General features: G+C 55.7%; 1 protein-coding gene across 8 annotated transcripts in view; it reads right to left on the bottom strand.

Moving 5' to 3' along the window:
- The window catches only part of FGF8 (fibroblast growth factor 8), a 47,283-nt gene that overhangs the window by 13,847 nt on the left and 15,927 nt on the right, over nt 1-17,509 (bottom strand). For 3 of the 8 annotated variants that reach the window (XM_039546262.1, XM_039546259.1, XM_039546264.1), the window contains 6 exons: nt 10,496-10,617; nt 9,432-9,574; nt 6,874-7,120; nt 6,325-6,408; nt 902-989; nt 707-743 (listed from right to left, as the gene is read on the bottom strand). In XM_039546262.1, coding sequence (XP_039402196.1) covers nt 707-743; nt 902-933 — 69 coding nt within the window. In that variant the 5' untranslated portion in view covers nt 934-989; nt 6,325-6,408; nt 6,874-7,120; nt 9,432-9,574; nt 10,496-10,617. Of the gene's footprint in view, nt 1-706; nt 744-901; nt 1,215-6,100; nt 6,121-6,324; nt 6,409-6,873; nt 7,121-9,431; nt 9,575-10,495; nt 10,618-17,509 lie in introns of those variants that run through there. The other 5 variants (XM_039546260.1, XM_039546261.1, XM_039546265.1 and 2 more) reach the window with 4 other exon arrangements.

The following is a 17,509-nucleotide window of genomic DNA, read 5'->3' as shown; positions in this document are numbered from 1 at the left end:
CTTTCCACCCCCTTCATGCCGGAATCGTTATTTTTCCAAGCTTCCAAAATTGTAGATCAACGTCCTTTTTAAACAAAACCTCCCACCTGTAATCTCTTGATTGTTCCCATGCTGGGTTTGAAATCCAAGGGACAGCAATTCCCCAAGGTGGGTTTTGCACAGCATCTAGCTGTGCTGAGGATGGGCTGTTGAACATAGTCACAACATGATTCGAAGCTTTAGCAATCAAAAAGAGTGATGCTGCTAAAGACTGACATTATGGGCTGGGCCAAATCAGATTTATTTATTTTTTTAAAGTGAAGGCGTGTGTATAAAAAAAGACCCAATAGTGAAAAACCCACAATGCTACTTGCAATTAAAAGAACCGCGCCACTTACAAGCCTTGCTCTCTCATTTCAGCAATCAGCCTATATTTCCTGCTTTGTATTTTGGCTCTTCTCCTTTCGTTTCTTAAATCTGCAGCCTGCAATAACCTCTTCTCCTTGAACCTACTACAGATGGATTATTTCCCCTGGATCCTGGTGTAAAATAACTCTCCTTTCTGCCTCATGCCTGATGGGTCAAGAGTTACCACCGGTTTCCCCTTTCTTCCGAAAACTCCCCTTCGATTATTATTATATTTTTGTTCAAAAGCAGATTTGGCTCCGGAACAATTAAAGGACAAGATAGTTTTTCAAACAAAGGAAGAATAACAGCAGATACTTACCTGAGCTTGTAAGGAGAGAACAAACAAGTGCAATAACCTAGAATGAGGGGGGGAAAGAAAAGGGAAGGGGAAAAAAAAAGAGGTGTGAAGTGATTGCTTTGAAATGGAGCCGAAATAAATGTGGAAAATAAAGGGAGGGGGTTTGCAGCGGGGCTGGGGGAGGGAAAGCAGACAAATCCAGCCGAGATTACTTACAAATAGCTAAATACTGAGGAGGAGGGCTCCATCCTGGGACTGAGCGGTTAGACAGAGCTGTAACTTTGTCAGAGGTGGGCGGCTGGTGCTGGGGGGGAGAAGGGGAGGCTTAAAGGGCTTTTCCAGCACGGTCCTTTCCTTGATGTTGTTGCAAAAAATATATTAAAGATTCAGAGGGGCCGAGGGGCGCGTCCCCCCCAACCAGCTGGCCGCAAGCAGAGAAGGCAGAGGCAGCTACTCAGTGCGGGGGTCCCCGGCTGGCTCGCCCGCCCATCCCCCTGCAGGTCCGATCGCAGGGGGGACTAGAAAGGTGGGGGGCCCGAAATCTTCCAGTGCCCCCGGGGGCAGCTCCGGGATCGCAGGGTCTGAGCAGCGAATGGGGAGCCCGCGGTGCGCCCCAGCGAGGAGCGGGGACGTTGGGGTGCAGGTGGAGGGTGAATCGAGGGGGCTCCCCCCTTCTTATGGCTGGATCCTGAGAAATCCTTGAAAGCGCCCGGCGCTGCGGCGGGGCTGGTCCCGGGGCGTGCCCTGTCCGTGCGCCCAGGCGGACCCGCTCTCCGCCGGCTGGTGGGAGGCTCCCCGGCCTTTCCGCGGGGCTCCGCTCTGCTGCCCCCCGCGACAGAGGCGGCTTTGGGTGGGGGGCAGGCGAAGCGAGACCCGCCTTTACACAGGCCAGGCGAGGGGCGCAGGCTGGCGAGGGGCGCAGGCTGGCAGAGGGGAGCCCCCGGCGGGGTCCGAGCGCACGGCCCCGGGAGCGCAGGGGAAGGCGGCTCAGGCTGCGCTGGGCGCTGCGTGGGCTGGGGGAGTCCTGCGGGCTCGCGGGGCGGCGTGGGGGGCAGGCTGGTGGCGGAGGCTCCCCGGGCGATGGCCCCGTGTGGGGACGGACGGTGGCGTGTGGCTCGCTCCTCTCCCGGCGCAAAGTGTGGGAGTGAAGCTGGTCCCTCCTCTCGGCTGCAGCTCTCCTGTGTCAGCCCCCTTCCCTGGGGCCGGAGAACCAGCCCCTCGCCTCCCGGCCCGTGCAGCGCAGGGCACCCGGGAACCTGCCGGCTGCCAGCTTAAAGGGAGGGGGCGCGGGAGAGGGCGGGGGGCTGGAGGGTACAGGAGGGTGCTGGGAAAATGGGCTTGTGGGTTAGAGCCACAGCAAGCTGGGAGGGGGGGGGTGCAGGGGTGTGAGCATGCACACGTGTGTGTCAAGGAGCAGAGGTGTGCTGGGGAGAGGGACGGGATGGGCGGTATTGTGGCTGAGCCAACACAAGTCATCAGTGGGTGCAGTACAGACCCACTCACTGCAGTGGGGTACAGAGCCCTACAGGGGAAAGCACAGACCCACACACTGCAGTGGGGGGTACAGAGCCCTACAGGGGAAAGCACAGACCCACACACTGCAGTGGGGGTACAGGACCCTACAGGGGAAAGCACAGACCCACACACTGCAGTGGGGGGTACAGAACCCTACAGGGGAAAGCACAGACCCACACACTGCAGTGGGGGTACAGAACCCTACAGGGGAAAGCACAGACCCACTCACTGCAGTGGGGGTACAGAGCCCTACAGGGGAAAGCACAGACCCACACACTGCAGTGGGGGGTACAGAGCCCTACAGGGGAAAGCACAGACCCACACACTGCAGTGGGGGGTACAGAGCCCTACAGGGGAAAGCACAGACCCACACACTGCAGTGGGGGTACAGAGCCCTACAGGGGAAAGCACAGACCCACACACTGCAGTGGGGGGTACAGAGCCCTACAGGGGAAAGCACAGACCCACACACTGCAGTGGGGGGTACAGAGCCCTACAGGGGAAAGCACAGACCCACTCACTGCAGTGGGGGGTACAGAACCCTACAGGGGAAAGCACAGACCCACACACTGCAGTGGGGGGTACAGGACCCTATAGGAAAGCACAGCCCCCCCCACTGCAGTGGGGGGTACAGGACCCTACAGGGGAAAGCACAGACCCACACACTGCAGTGGGGTACAGAACCCTACAGGGGAAAGCACAGACCCACTCACTGCAGTGGGGGGTACAGAGCCCTACAGGGGAAAGCACAGACCCACACACTGCAGTGGGGGGTACAGAGCCCTACAGGGGAAAGCACAGACCCACACACTGCAGTGGGGTACAGAACCCTACAGGAAAGCACAGACCCACACACTGCAGTGGGGTACAGAGCCCTACAGGGAAAGCACAGACCCACTCACTGCAGTGGGGGGTACAGGACCCTACAGGGGAAAGCACAGACCCACACACTGCAGTGGGGGTACAGGACCCTACAGGGGAAAGCACAGACCCACGCACTGCAGTGGGGGGTCCAGAGCCCTACAGGGGAAAGCACAGACCCACACACTGCAGTGGGGGTACAGAACCCTACAGGGGAAAGCACAGACCCACTCACTGCAGTGGGGGTACAGGACCCTACAGGGGAAAGCACAGACCCACACACTGCAGTGGGGTACAGAGCCCTACAGGAAAGCACAGACCCACACACTGCAGTGGGGGGTACAGAGCCCTACAGGGGAAAGCACAGACCCACTCACTGCAGTGGGGGGTACAGAGCCCTACAGGGGAAAGCACAGACCCACACACTGCAGTGGGGGGTACAGAACCCTACAGGGGAAAGCACAGACCCACACACTGCAGTGGGGGGTACAGGACCCTATAGGGGAAAGCACAGACCCACACACTGCAGTGGGGGGTACAGAACCCTACAGGGGAAAGCACAGACCCACACACTGCAGTGGGGGTACAGAACCCTACAGGGGAAAGCACAGACCCACACACTGCAGTGGGGGGTACAGAGCCCTACAGGGGAAAGCACAGACCCACACACTGCAGGGGGGGGTACAGAACCCTACAGGGAAAGCACAGACCCACACACTGCAGTGGGGGTACAGAACCCTACAGGGGAAAGCACAGACCCACACACTGCAGTGGGGGGTACAGAGCCCTACAGGGGAAAGCACAGACCCACTCACTGCAGTGGGGGGTACAGGACCCTACAGGGGAAAGCACAGACCCACACACTGCAGTGGGGGTACAGGACCCTACAGGGGAAAGCACAGACCCACTCACTGCAGTGGGGGGTACAGAGCCCTACAGGGGAAAGCACAGACCCACACACTGCAGTGGGGTACAGAACCCTACAGGGGAAAGCACAGACCCACTCACTGCAGTGGGGGGTACAGGACCCTACAGGGGAAAGCACAGACCCACTCACTGCAGTGGGGGGTACAGAGCCCTACAGGGGAAAGCACAGACCCACACACTGCAGTGGGGGGTACAGAGCCCTACAGGGGAAAGCACAGACCCACTCACTGCAGTGGGGGGTACAGAGCCCTACAGGGGAAAGCACAGACCCACACACTGCAGTGGGGGGTACAGAACCCTACAGGGGAAAGCACAGACCCACACACTGCAGTGGGGGGTACAGAACCCTACAGGGGAAAGCACAGACCCACACACTGCAGTGGGGGGTACAGAACCCTACAGGGGAAAGCACAGACCCACACACTGCAGTGGGGGTACAGGACCCTACAGGGGAAAGCACAGACCCACACACTGCAGTGGGGGTACAGGACCCTACAGGGGAAAGCACAGAGTTACACACTCCAGCAGGGGGTACAGTACCGACCTACACACCGCAGCAGAGAAATGCCAAGATCCGTTTAAAAAAAAGGCCTTTGAAAAAATAAACTCCAAGCTAGATGGGGGGAAATCCTGGACAGAAACAAAAGGAGCAGCCAGCTGGGGGCTGCTGTTATCAAGGAAGGCTAAGGGCTGCATATATGCTGCACACAGTGCCACCTGTGGACCCCCATGGCCGCAGTGGCGCTGCCCAAGGAGATCTGGGCTGAGTTGGGCTCTGATCCAGGTCCATGTGTCAGGACTGAGGCGATGGGAGGGGGGTGAAGACGCGGGGGCAAAGAGAAGGAAAGCAATGCAACAACCCCCACAGCCTGGAAGAGCAAAGTGTGGCAGAAGGAAGCAAACATTCATTTCTAACACAGAGAGAAAGGGCCAGATACCCAGGGCATTACCGACGTGCCCCTGTGCCCATCACACGGGGCCCCTCAGAGCCTCACCCCCTTCTCGTCCATGGGATGGGGGCCAGGTTCTCTTTGTGCTTTGAGCTTCCCGAAGCAGAAACTTTCCTCTCCGAAACCCAAGAAAGCCTTTTGGGGAGCAGGGGCTGAAAGTCTAGAGGTAACCCCGACCCTGTCCTCACCCCTTACCCTCAAATCCTAGCCTGGCTGCAAATGCCTTCCCCGTTCAGCAGTGCTACCAACCAAGGCTCTTGTCCAGCAAAGCACTTAAAGTACCTGCTTAAAGTTAAGTACCTGCTTAAGTGCTTTCCTGAAGAGGGCTGGTTTCCTCAGGGATGGCCTATCAGCTTGGCCAGAGATACATACACTGAGTGTGTCTCCAAATGCTCACACAGACACACAGATCTGTATCATCCCCATCAACCTGCGGCCTGCAGGGCTTGTAGTTACGCTGTTCTGCAGCAGCAGCCCAGCACCTGCAACGCGCCTGTGCCAGTGACAGTGTTTGGTCCATTCCCCTAGCAATTGTTAGAAGGGTCCAGCCTGCAGACAGGGCCGCCAGAGCTGGGTGTGCTGTGTCTTTGTGGATTGGGGCAGATGGTGGGAGGCTGCCGGTCGAAGTGTGAGACATTAAAAGGATTACAGTGGAGAACAAGAGTTTTGGGGGCAGAAAACTGTCAACAAATAAATAAGCTGCAGGCCCCGTGGCCTTCACGCCTAATGGAACATTCTTTGTCATGATCCCCCAACACACACAAATACACACACGCGGCACCGATGCCCAACAACCCCGAACCCCGGACAAGCAGTGCCAGTCTTGGGATTGGGGGCCAGCAGCAGCAAATGAAGCCCCTGGAGACCCCCGGCCACCTCCCCGACATGTTATTTACCCTCTGCTGCTATCTCAAGCCCAAACACAACAAACAGAGAGGGGGGTCGAGAGGGATCCCAGCGCTGGGAGAATTCAGAGAGCGGCACACCTTGTGCTCTGGGGTAATTCTATCCCTGCTGCCTGCTGATAAGGCCAGTGCAGCAGCGCCACAAACTGCCAGAGCATGCAGAGAGAGAGAGAGAGAGTGTGCGTGTGTGTGTGTGTGTGTGTGTGTGTGTGTGTGTGTGTGTGTGTGTGTGTGTGTGTGTGTCTGTGATGACTCACCTTCAAATACAGCCTGGTGCTGACTGGCAAAGGGCAGCGCTGGGCACTTTTTCTTATAATGACCTCTGACCTGCCTACCTTTCAGTTTCCAGTAGACGAGGGATAGGTTAAACCCGACCTAACGCAGAGCAGGATGGGCATTTCAAAAAAAAAAATCTCAAATCACCCAAACCAAAACACTCCACCACACACCCAGCTCGCCCCCTGGGGCGAGAATGACTCACGCGAGACAGATGTCAGTCAGGGTGCCTCATGCACGACGGGAAGGCGCTCGGATACAGTGGCGCTAGCGGTGGGATAGAACAGACCTGTGGAAGCAGCAAGGCACCGGAACAGTAACGTCACGTGAAAAGATTGGAGAGATGGGTGGATTAATCGGACAGTCCAGCCTGCACTGATACGCTGCTTCTAACTGCTTTATGTTGTACTACTTCCAACTCATCTACTGCAAACGCTCGTCACTGGCCAGAGGATGCTGGAGTTCGTGTTAAACCAGCCAAGAGCAGTCAAACTAAAGTGTTTGCTTTCAGCCAGGAAGCCTACAAGGTTAATTACAGTTTTTACCATTTGAACATGCTGAGTCAACCTGCTACAGTGCATGTTTAAAAGCCAGCCAAGGAGGATGCCAGTGATCTTTTTAAAGAAGAACTTTTCCTTGTCTATTGCAAAAGGAGGTGGGCCTGTTTAAACTTTACCTCTCCTCCCTCGAGCTCCCAGCATGCTTATTTAGATACACAAACACACACACATCACGTGAAGACGATTCTCCCTACCTGATCCTGCAGGCGGGCCCATGCGCCTGGCTGTGCATGAGATGAAGCAAAATAGAATCACTGAAAAAACCCAAAATAAAACAAAGGAAGAAGTCCTGAAAGCAGGCAGTTCGAGGATGTGTTCGTGTGTTGGAGAGGCCAGGTGAGCTGCGACGTTGCAGGTCAGATGGAAAAGCCATCAGGAAATCTGCGTCCTCAGACCCTCCGTAGCACCCGAGGAAGGTTGTACAACAGCTGCATTGGGTCCCTACAAACAACATCCACTGGGATCTTAGACCCAACCAACCTGCCCTCCAGCCACTGAAAACAAGCACCTAACAACCACCAGCACCACTGGGCTGACCCGCCAGGGCATGTATGTTTCCTAGTAAAGAGACCCCAGCACGACACACCCACCCTGCCACCCTTGGGAGCCAGAGACCAGGACAGAGCCAGAGAAGGGTGGGGAAGGGAACAGACACTCTGTGAAATGACAGTGCAGGCAGAGACGGGAATCCCATTTGAAGAGGGGAAAGGGTGTTAGCTCAATACACAGCGAGTGGCCTGATTTGGCCAACCCACGCCTTGCAAGGATTGGATAGATTCTCTCCGGTAAATCTAACAGACTTTGCCCCCTCTGAATCTGGACTGCTGTATATGCCCTGATCCCAGAATCCCAGCTTCCCAGAGTCACTCATTACATAGAAATGTTTCTCCAGTGAGAGGGGGACAAACCTATTTCTCTAGATCTCAACGTCCCCAACCCAAATCGCTTTCATTCTCTTTGGCTGTAGACAAGGTCCCGGGCAGTGGTTCTCAACGTATTTACCATTGTGGGCCGCATTCAATAGTACCTGTAAGGCCCAGAGGATGTCACATGGGCCGCAGCTGTGTGCTGATTGGGCTGCAAGTGGCCCACGGGCTGCGGGTTGAGAACCACTGCTCCATGGTACATAACATAAGAACATAAGAAAGGCCGTACCAGGTCAGACCAAAGGTCCATCTAGCCCAGTATCTGTCTACCGACAGTGGCCAATGCCAGGTGCCCCTGAGGGAGTGAATCTAACAGGCAATGATCAAGTGATCTCTCTCCTGCCATCCATCTCCATCCTCTGACGAACAGAGGCTAGGGACACCATTCTTACCCATCCTGGCTAATAGCCATTTATGGACTTAGTCACCATGAATTTATCCAGTCCCCTTTTAAACATTGTTATAGTCCTAGCCTTCACAACCTCCTCAGGTAAGGAGTTCCACAAGTTGACTGTGCGCTGCGTGAAGAAGAACTTCCTTTTATTTGTTTTAAACCTGCTGCCTATTAATTTCATTTGGTGACCCCTAGTTCTTGTATTATGGGAATAAGTAAATAACTTTTCCTTATCCACTTTCTCAACATCACTCATGATTTTATATACCTCTATCATGTCCCCCCTTAGTCTTCTCTTTTTCCAAACTGAAGAGTCCTAGCCTCTTTAATCTTTCCTCATATGGGACCCTCTCTAAACCCCTAATCATTTTAGTTGCTCTTTTCTGAACCTTTTCTAGTGCTAGACTATCTTTTTGAGGTGAGGAGACCACATCTGTACACAGTATTCGAGGTGTGGGCGTACCATGGATTTATATAAGGGCAATAATATATTCTCAGTCTTATTCTCTATCCCCTTTTAATGATTCCTAACATCCTGTTTGCTTTTTGACCGCCTCTGCACACTGCGTGACATCTTCAGAGAACTATCCACGATAACTCCAAGATCTTTGTCCTGACTCGTTGTAGCTAAATTAGCCCCCATCATGTTGTATGTATAGTTGGGGTTATTTTTTCCAATGTGCATTACTTTACATTTATCCACATTAAATTTCATTTGCCATTTTGTTGCCCAATCACTTAGTTTTGTGAGATCTTTTTGAAGTTCTTCACAGTCTGCTTTGGTCTTAACTATCTTGAGTAGTTTAGTATCATCTGCAAACTTTGCCACCTCACTGTTTACCCCTTTCTCCAGATCATTTATGAATAAATTGAATAGGATTGGTCCCAGGACTGACCCTTGGGGAACACCACTAGTTACCCCTCTCCATCCTGAGAATTTACCATTAATTCCTACCCTTTGTTCCCTGTCCTTTAACCAGTTCTCAATCCATGAAAGGACCTTTCCTTTTATCCCATGACAGCTTAATTTATGGTAACCTTGAGTAATACCCAGGGAGCCTTTTCTAGGACACTTGGGTCCCAACGGAGCAGCTGTCCATGTAGGGTGACCGGACAGCAAGTGTGAAAAATCGGGACAGGGGGTGGAGGGTAATAGGAGCCTATATAAGAAAAAGACACAAAAATCAGGACTGTCCCTATAAAATCAGGACATCTGGTCACCCTATGTCCATGTGAGCGTCAGGTACTGCCCCAGCATCGAGATCCCCTAGCTAATCGGAGGGAGCAGAGAGCATTGCAGCCAGCAAGAGGAGAAGGCTGCAGGAAAGGAGGCGTGTTCGGTGCAGGGAACCCATGTAATGGGCGTTTAAAGAAAACACCAGGTGGCAAAATCGATCCTCTGTGTTACACTGAAAAACTCTAGGCTGCTCACCTGTCATGAGCACATCCGAGCAGGGCTCTTCCCACCACAGGGAGAGGATGGGGAGGAAGAGACAGGTGAGGCCACGCTGCTGTCTGTTCACCGGGTGTGTGTCCTTTTGCCCATCACAGATGAGGTCACTGGGCTCTTCACCCCTGTCGAGTAAGGGACAAAGGGCATGAGAGGGAGAGAGAACCGTGACTCTGATAATGACGCGCTGCCCCAAACGCTGCCGGGCTGCATGATGAGGCAGAGAAATTACCTGGCCAAAAATGTTTATCCCCTTCTGCCTGCTCCTTCCCACCCTGCCCTGCAGTGAGTGACAGCTGCTAATTCACTGGCTGCCCCTCTCCCTCCCCCCTTCTCGCCTGCTCTCTCTCCTCCTCTGCCTCCTTTATCTTATCAAAGCCCATAATTACAATTGCTATTTTGTTTCCTCAAATCAGCAATCAGTGCTATCGGGCAGCGCTGGAAAGCCAGCTCCTGTCAGGCTGCAGCCTGAGTGACAGAGTGAAGGAGCTTCTCCGCACACCCCCACCCCGCCACACCACACATCCTCTCTGCCACACACAACACAACCCCAACACATCGGCCACCCCCACACGCCCCACAACCATTCCACCTGTCTCTCTCCCACACACCCTCCCCTCTGCGTACACACACCTACATTCATCACACACCTCTCCCTGCCCTAACACAAATGCACATCCCTCCTTCTTCTCATACCGCAATGTCTCTCTGCCTGACTCTCCTCCTGTGGGGAATCTCCTGCTAAAACAGGACTAGAAAGCATGTGGAATTTAGCTCCTAGGCCAACGCTTCCCCGAAACCGTCTCCTCAGCCAAAGTGACCTCTCGGAAGAGGGAGGAGACAGGAGGCTGCCCTAAAAAGCTCTGGGAGCAGGAATGTGAAGGGTTAAAGGATCCTTGGTTAACTTCCTCACAAAGTGCACAACCCCCGGTCACTTTGCTGTGAAACTGACACAGCGGCTGGCCACCAGCCCAGGTCGTGCAGTATTTGCTCAGTTTACCAGTCAGTAAAGGCCATTTCCAATGGATGGATCTGCAAATCTCCACCTGGTCTAATCTGGACAAGCTCTTTTTCCCTGTCACACCCCAGCAGTGCGACGCTCACGAGGCTGTAGCCGGGCAGAATGGACTCCAGCTCCCTCTCCCATCGCTGGGGCGGCGCAGGCGGGCTAGAGAGAGCAAGCACATGGCTGCATCAGTGAAGTTATTTTTAAAGTGGGTCCCCCCCAACCCCGCTTGCTTGTCACATTAGGAATCCAGGTCTTGTCTAATCCTCTGTTACCCAGAAGAGTCTATGGGCAACTGAAGAACTGGCAGGACTGACAGTGAAATCTGATCTGCTGAGTGGGGACGGGATTTTTACCCACATTCTTAGCACAAGCTTTGCTTGTGCTAAAACCTATCACTCAAAGCTAGGAGACACACTTGGGAGAAAAGCTTTCTCTGTTCAGAATCAGCAATGCCGATTCTTTGGTTATGGGCCGAGAAAGCTCCCCAGACCATCTCTCTGGGTCACCCCAGGAGACCTCCAGCAAAGCCAGGGGAGACAAGATTAGATTTTCCTGCTATTCTGAAGTAAAATAAGCTCCCCCCTCCTCTAAAAACCAAAACCAACCAAGGGGTACAAACCCCATCTCCCTTCTCCCAAGCCTGCCCTCGTCAAAGTCAATGGCCAAACTTCCTTTGCCTTGAACAGAAGCCGAATCAGGCCCTGTGTTCAGATCCTGCTATAAGGGAATGGGAAACTCTGCCCACCCCTTCATTGCGTCTTGGCAGACTCCCCAGGGCACAGCCAGAGCAGCAGCATTGGAACCCGTCCCCCCCATGCGTAGATCAGATCCCAGGGCAGAAATGCAGCCGGCAGCGGAGAGATGGGAGCAGGCTGCACTGACCAGGGGAGATTTCTGACAGGCGGTGCGGGCTCAGGGACAGCAGTGAGCTAACAGGCTAGGATAGCAGGACTCAGCCAGCTCTGGGGGCCCCCGCTCTTGACATGCAGGTTGAAGTGCCACTCACAGCTGGAAAATAGTTTCAGTGGGGGATAAGCCAGAGGCAGCCGCACTCTCCCAACCGCCCAGCATGACGCAGGAGCTGCATTTATCCCGCCCGGGGGGTCCAGCTCCCACCATCGCTAATAGGCACAGAAAACTGCTGCCACATCTTGCCTGCCGTTTATCACTGAGAAGTTGAGAGCAGTGCGGTTTAGGGGGCACAGCTAGGTACCAGGACACCTGGGTTCTATTCCTAACCCTGCTGGGTGACCAGGGCAAGTCACTTTCCCCCCTCTGTGCCTCAGTTTCCCCATCTGTGAAATGGGGCTGATACTTGTGCTCATTTGGAGATCTATGGAAGCCTGAGAGGTTTGATTGTTCTTAAAGGGCTTCCCCCCACATACATTAGGAAGTTTGGTCTCGTCTCCCCTGGAAGGCTCTATGGGTCGCTGGAGAACTGGTCGGTTTATTGTCTCATTGTTTCTTTGGACTCCGCCGCCCCCCGTCTGTATCCATCTGTCATACCTTGTCTCATACTTGTGAGCGCTTTTTGTCCTGTTTGTGCAGCACCTAGCGCGCTGGGGCCCTGGTCTGGGCCTGGGTCTCCTAGTTGCTGCGGTAATACAATTAACCCCTCGGAATCAGGAGATGCACAACTTGGCCTTTTTCTAAAGCAAGAAACCAACCCACTGGGGATTTCTTTGTCCACCTGAATCTTTAACCTGCAAAGGCCCGAGTCCAGTTATTGCTGCTCCTCTGCAGGCTGCCTTTAGTGAACCAGGAGAGTCAAAACACTCAGCCCCTGGAGCGCAGCTCATTTCACGGCTCCTCGGATGGTGTAAAAGGGGCATCATGGAGGTCAGGGGGGCTGATGCCCCCGCAGCCTAAGGGCAAAATTCTGCTCTCCAAGACCTCACTGCACCCGCTTTATAGATATTAAGGCCAGGAGAGACCATTGTGGCTGCTAATCCAACCTGCGTAGCACAGGTCAGAGCTCAAGCCAGCGATTCCCTAGGAACAGGCTGTCCCAGGGTTAATTCCCCACCCCTGTGAAAAACATGGGCCTTATTCTAGTCTGGCCTTTCATCTTCCACCCCCTGGATCCTGTTCTGCCTCTGCCAGGTTAAAGAGCCCTGGGCAATCAGCATTCTCCTCCCCACGTAGGTACTCCGGGTCCAGGATCGGGTCACCTCTCGCTGTCCGACTGGTTCCTGATCTCGTTTCTCAGGGGGCCTTTCCTCGTGGGCAGGGATGCAGAGACCAGAGCCACCCCATGTGCCAAAGCTGGTGTGGGCTGGATGGGCACAACTGGGGATCAAGGATTCCCCCATCCCACGCCATAGTCCCCCCTCTGGAGGACGTCTACACTGCAGTAGGAGGTGTGACTGCAGCATGGGTAGACACGCCTGAGCTGGCTTTGACCTAGCAGTGAGACCATGGCAGCAGCACGGACGTCAATCTGGCTAGCGACCCAAGTAAGCACCCAGGGAGCCGGGCGGGCCCATTCAGCCAGCGCTGACGTCCGGGGCTGCCACACCTTCACGGCTCCTGGCATCCGCGGTAGCTCGTTACAGCGAGCGGGTAGGGCTCCATGTGCTGCATTCACGCTGCAGCGAGGGAGGAGCCAGTCCTGCCCCCTCCCGGGGACAGGGAAAGGGCAGCACGAAGCCCAGAGCTCACAGCACCGTCCCCTGAGAGAGGAAGGGCCGGCAGGCCAGGCCGCTGGGTCAAGACGCCTGGCAGACCCCCGGGCCGGGTGCATGGCCCTGGTTGGTCCCCAGCCCACGAAGGCCCCAGGGCCCCTAGAATCTCTTTCCAGGCAGTTTTGTTTTCCAAAAAGGTAGAGCCACGAACCAGTCCCTCTGGCCCCAGCAAGAGTCTGCCACACTCCACTCACTGAGCACGGCCTCCTACGGCTTCCTCCGGGAGGCCCTTTGCCAGCAGCTGCCACTGCCTCCCTGCCCAGCGGCCTCTGGGACTCCCCGCTGCGCCCACTCCCTGTTCCTCTTCTGGAACAGTGGCCCCAGGACCGCCCTTCCCCCCGGTGCCTGGCCCCAGGACTGACTTCCTGTCCGCCCCACCGGTCCCCAAACTGACCGGCATCTGGCCCCAGGACCCACTTCCCCCCGGTGCCTGGCCCCAGGACTGACTTCCCCTCCACCCCACCGGTCCCAGAACCGACCAGCATCTGGTCCCAGGACCCACTTCCCCTCACTGCCCCACCGGTCCCAGAACCGACCAGCATCTGGCCCCAGGACCCACTTCCCCCCACTGCCCCACCGGTCCCAGAACCGACCGGCATCTGGCCCCAGGACCCACTTCCCCCCACTGCCCCACCGGTCCCAGAACTGACCAGCACTTGGCCCCAGGACCGACCATCGCCACCCTCAGCCCACCAGCGCCTGGCCCCAGGACCGACCACCCCAGCCCTGGCCCTGGCCCAGTGCCTGCCCCATTGTTCCAGGGCCCACCCCAGGAGTTAGCTCCACTCCTCACGGCTCTGCTCACCAGGCACAACCCAGCGGGGCTGCTCTCCTCCCCAGCCAGCTCCTACCTGCTGGGCTTCCTCCCTTTTTAAGCCCTACACCCAGCGAGGCTAATCCACCCGGGCTGGCTAGCCCCAGGCCTCCTGGCCCTGACAGGCGCGCACAGCTGGCACCCATCTGCTGAGCGGGCACGCACACACCCAGTCACCGAGTGTGAACACACTCCTGTGCCAATAGACCCCCTCATTGTGATCGCCCCGGGCACGGCCACCCCCGGGCACGTGCTGTCACATTCACACTAGCGTTGCAGTAGTGCTGAGAGCCCAGCTGTGCCAGGGGCTGTACACCCAGAGTAGGAGACACCTGAGCACCCTCAGGTCCCGGTGCCCTTGGGTTAGCGCCTCCTTCTGCCCTCAGCTCCTGGCATCTGCAGGCCAAGGGCTCCTGGAGCCTTTGAGCCCTGGAGTCCCTTGTGCTCACCGACTCCGACCCACCCTTGGGTTCTGGCGTCTCTGGGCCTGACTCTTCTGGCCCCCGTGGCAAGAGTGAAACACCCCAGCTCCAACCGCTTCACAAAGCGTGTAACGTGTCCGCCTGCCGCGAGCCACCTAGACACATGTGCCAGTGGAGCAAGGAGCCAGTGCCCCACAAAGACGGCAGCCCAGCCTACATCGGACAAGCCGGGCGGCTGCAGCATCTCCAGCATCATGCTCGGGGTTCCTGGGTCATCGTGAGCCATCACAACCATCATTGTGTGTCCAAGACCCCACAGCTGCTGTCCAGCAGCCAGAGGCGTTAGTCTGGTGTCCCATGGAGTCACCGTGTTTCTGCTAGACTCATGGCTCATCTCCTGCCAGTGCCAATTCCACCCTCCCCAGGTGTTTGCCGTACCAAGCAGCAATTGCTGAGGTAGCGATGTGGCAGCCCAAGATTTAGATCCCAAAAGGGATTCCCTGCTCTGCTCAGCAGTGTGTGACGTGTGTGTGTGAGAAGCCAGGCCTTCCACAACCTGAGACTATCACCAGAAACACCAGCTATGCACAGCCCATGTACACACAGCAGTGCAGACATGTACAGATTTATAACAGTCTCCTCCACATGCGGACGCTCCCGTGTGGGTGCACACACATGGCGATCTGAGCTCATGCAGGAAGAAAACTCCCCTGCACATATAGTAATGTCTGTACAGAACTTTGAAGATGGTATAAGCGATCTGGGCTCCGAGTGAATGACAGACAGACACACACACAATTTTAAATCCGTTCTAAGGGGCTCATGAAACGCCCAAAGAAACTCCCTAAGTAAGCGAAGATCCTAAGGTCAGGGACTTTTCCCCTTCGGGCAAAACATCCTCAAGAAGCTCCACTTTACCGCCCATTAGTTTTAGGGTGACCTCCTGGAAAAAGCATCTTCAAAGTAAATGCTAAAAGCAACCTCTTGGCAATGAGACAGATGATGTTTCCCCTGCCAGTTCTGTCTGTCTCCACAAGGTGGCATCAGTAATATTAGGTAGGCATGGAGCAGAATCCCACAAGACAGCTCGGTAGCCAGCTGTTTGTCCCAAGGATGTGCAGGTGTGGGGTGGGGGTCCCAAGATGGGGATCGTTTCCCTTCCCAGTGCTCCTGACTCAGCCCCAGCAGGATCTGGGAGCTGCCGCGCGCTGCATCAAACGCCAGGCACCAATTCCGCCTCCTAGCAGTCCCGCGGCAGGCGCCTTCCTTGGGGGAGTGCAGGCCATTAGCCGTGCAGGCGGCATGCGCTTCCGGCAGCCAGGGAATCTGATCCTCATGGAAGTGAGGAGCTGAGAGCATCAGCAACGGGGTCAATTCTGTCCCCAGATGCAATGGAGTCCAGGGGAGCCGCAGGCAGTATCTGGGGGCAGGATCCGGCCCAGCACAAGTAGGTGCTCTGCAAGCAAACAGCTGAATTGATCCCCCCTCAATGCCAGCCTGCAGCCTCCTGGCCCACTATTCCAGCCCTAGGCTCCCTCCCAGCTCGGCTGCATGCCCCTCAGTCCTGCCCTGCAGCCCCTCTGCACCCCAGCCACATGCCCCCCACGCCTCAGTGCCAGGACAAGAGGGAAAGCTGGGGCCAGGTTGGGAGCTGCAGCGTTTCCCTGCAAAGGGGAACCACACGGCAGAGTGGCAGAGGAAAGGCGCTAGCAGCCTACGCAGAAATGCTTCCGGGCCAGAGAGCGCTGGCAGGGCCTGCGCGAAGGGCCACAAGTGGAAACTGGAAACACATGGGCAGAGATTGCTGCTCGGGAAGGATCCTGCAGCAAATCACCTGGCAAGATCCGCAGGAGGGGGAGTGCTGACTAGAGCCACTCGCAGCCGGGACCAGCCTAGCATGCTCCCTACAGGCTCAGCCGAGGAGGTGCCCCATGGAGAGCAGCCCCCCAAAGCGCCTTCCAGCTGAGAGCAGCCCAGTGCCGCTCCTACCAGCTCAGCTACTGAGAGGCGATTCCCAGCAGGGCCCAGCCCCCAGCTCAATGAGGAGGAGGCGACTGCCAGCCAAACCACCCACGTTCCTACCAATTCCCAGCCAAGACCAGCTCGGCGCGACTCCTGCTATCAGCTCCCTTCTTCGATCAGCTTCTGACGGAGCCGAGCGTCTCAGCGGCAGCAACGCCCAGGTGGCACACACAGAGGGGGAGTCCACACTCGTGCCTGGCCGTCCGCGGGTGGATCCTGCTACACTGCAGGGTTCCACTGTGACTTCTGCACTGATCACCACGAGGAGGAGTGGAGAGGTACCCTCAGCTGGTGCAGCCTGCCCAGTCCATTCAGCAAGCCCAGCAGGTACCTTTGACCTGGGCCATCTCACACCCTAAATTCAGACAGCCAACCTGAGCAGAAAGCTCTCTGCCTTCACTTTGTAAGCCACCTTTTAGGTAAATGGGGAGATCTCGATGTTTCCGGAGGATGGAACGACTGGAGGAGTTACAGAAAGGCCATGGGCCTCAGATGAGGTGGGCTCATTTGAACAACATATGTTCTAATACGGTGTTGACACAGATGTCAGGGAGGCATTTGGCTTAGTGTGGCAGGACATTAGCACTATGCAAAGTCTTTGCAGCCCACATTAAACGGATTAAAAACTGGGTAACTGATAGATCTCAAAACCAAATTGTAAGTCGGCATCATTATCCAATGGGGGGGTTCTAGGGGGACCCCAGTGGGATCTGTTCTTGTTCCAATGTTACTCACTATTTTTATCAATCACCTGGAAGAAAACGGTAAAATTTGCAGATGACACAAAAATTGGCGGAGTGGTAAAGAATGACGGGACAGTTATATAGACCAGCCGGGATCTCTGGGTAAGATGGTCTCATCTGAACACGAGTTTTAACACAGCCAAATGCAAGGTCAGACATCTAGGAACAAAGACTGTAGGCCACAGTTACAGGATGGGGGACTGCATCCTGGAATGCAAGGACAGTGAAAATGACTTAGGGGTCATGGTAGAAAGCAGCTGAACATGAGCTCCCAGTGTGACCCTGTAGCTAAGAGAACAACGCGATCCTGGGATGTGGAAAGCAGAAAAATATCAAGCAGCGACAGGGAGGCGGCGTTACCCCTGT

The sequence above is a fragment of the Mauremys reevesii genome, linkage group 7 (genome assembly GCF_016161935.1).
Source record: "Mauremys reevesii isolate NIE-2019 linkage group 7, ASM1616193v1, whole genome shotgun sequence".
NCBI classification, from domain to species: domain Eukaryota; kingdom Metazoa; phylum Chordata; order Testudines; family Geoemydidae; genus Mauremys; species Mauremys reevesii.
The sequence above is the reverse complement of the archived record's forward strand: the minus strand, read 5'-3'. Positions and strand labels throughout refer to the sequence as shown.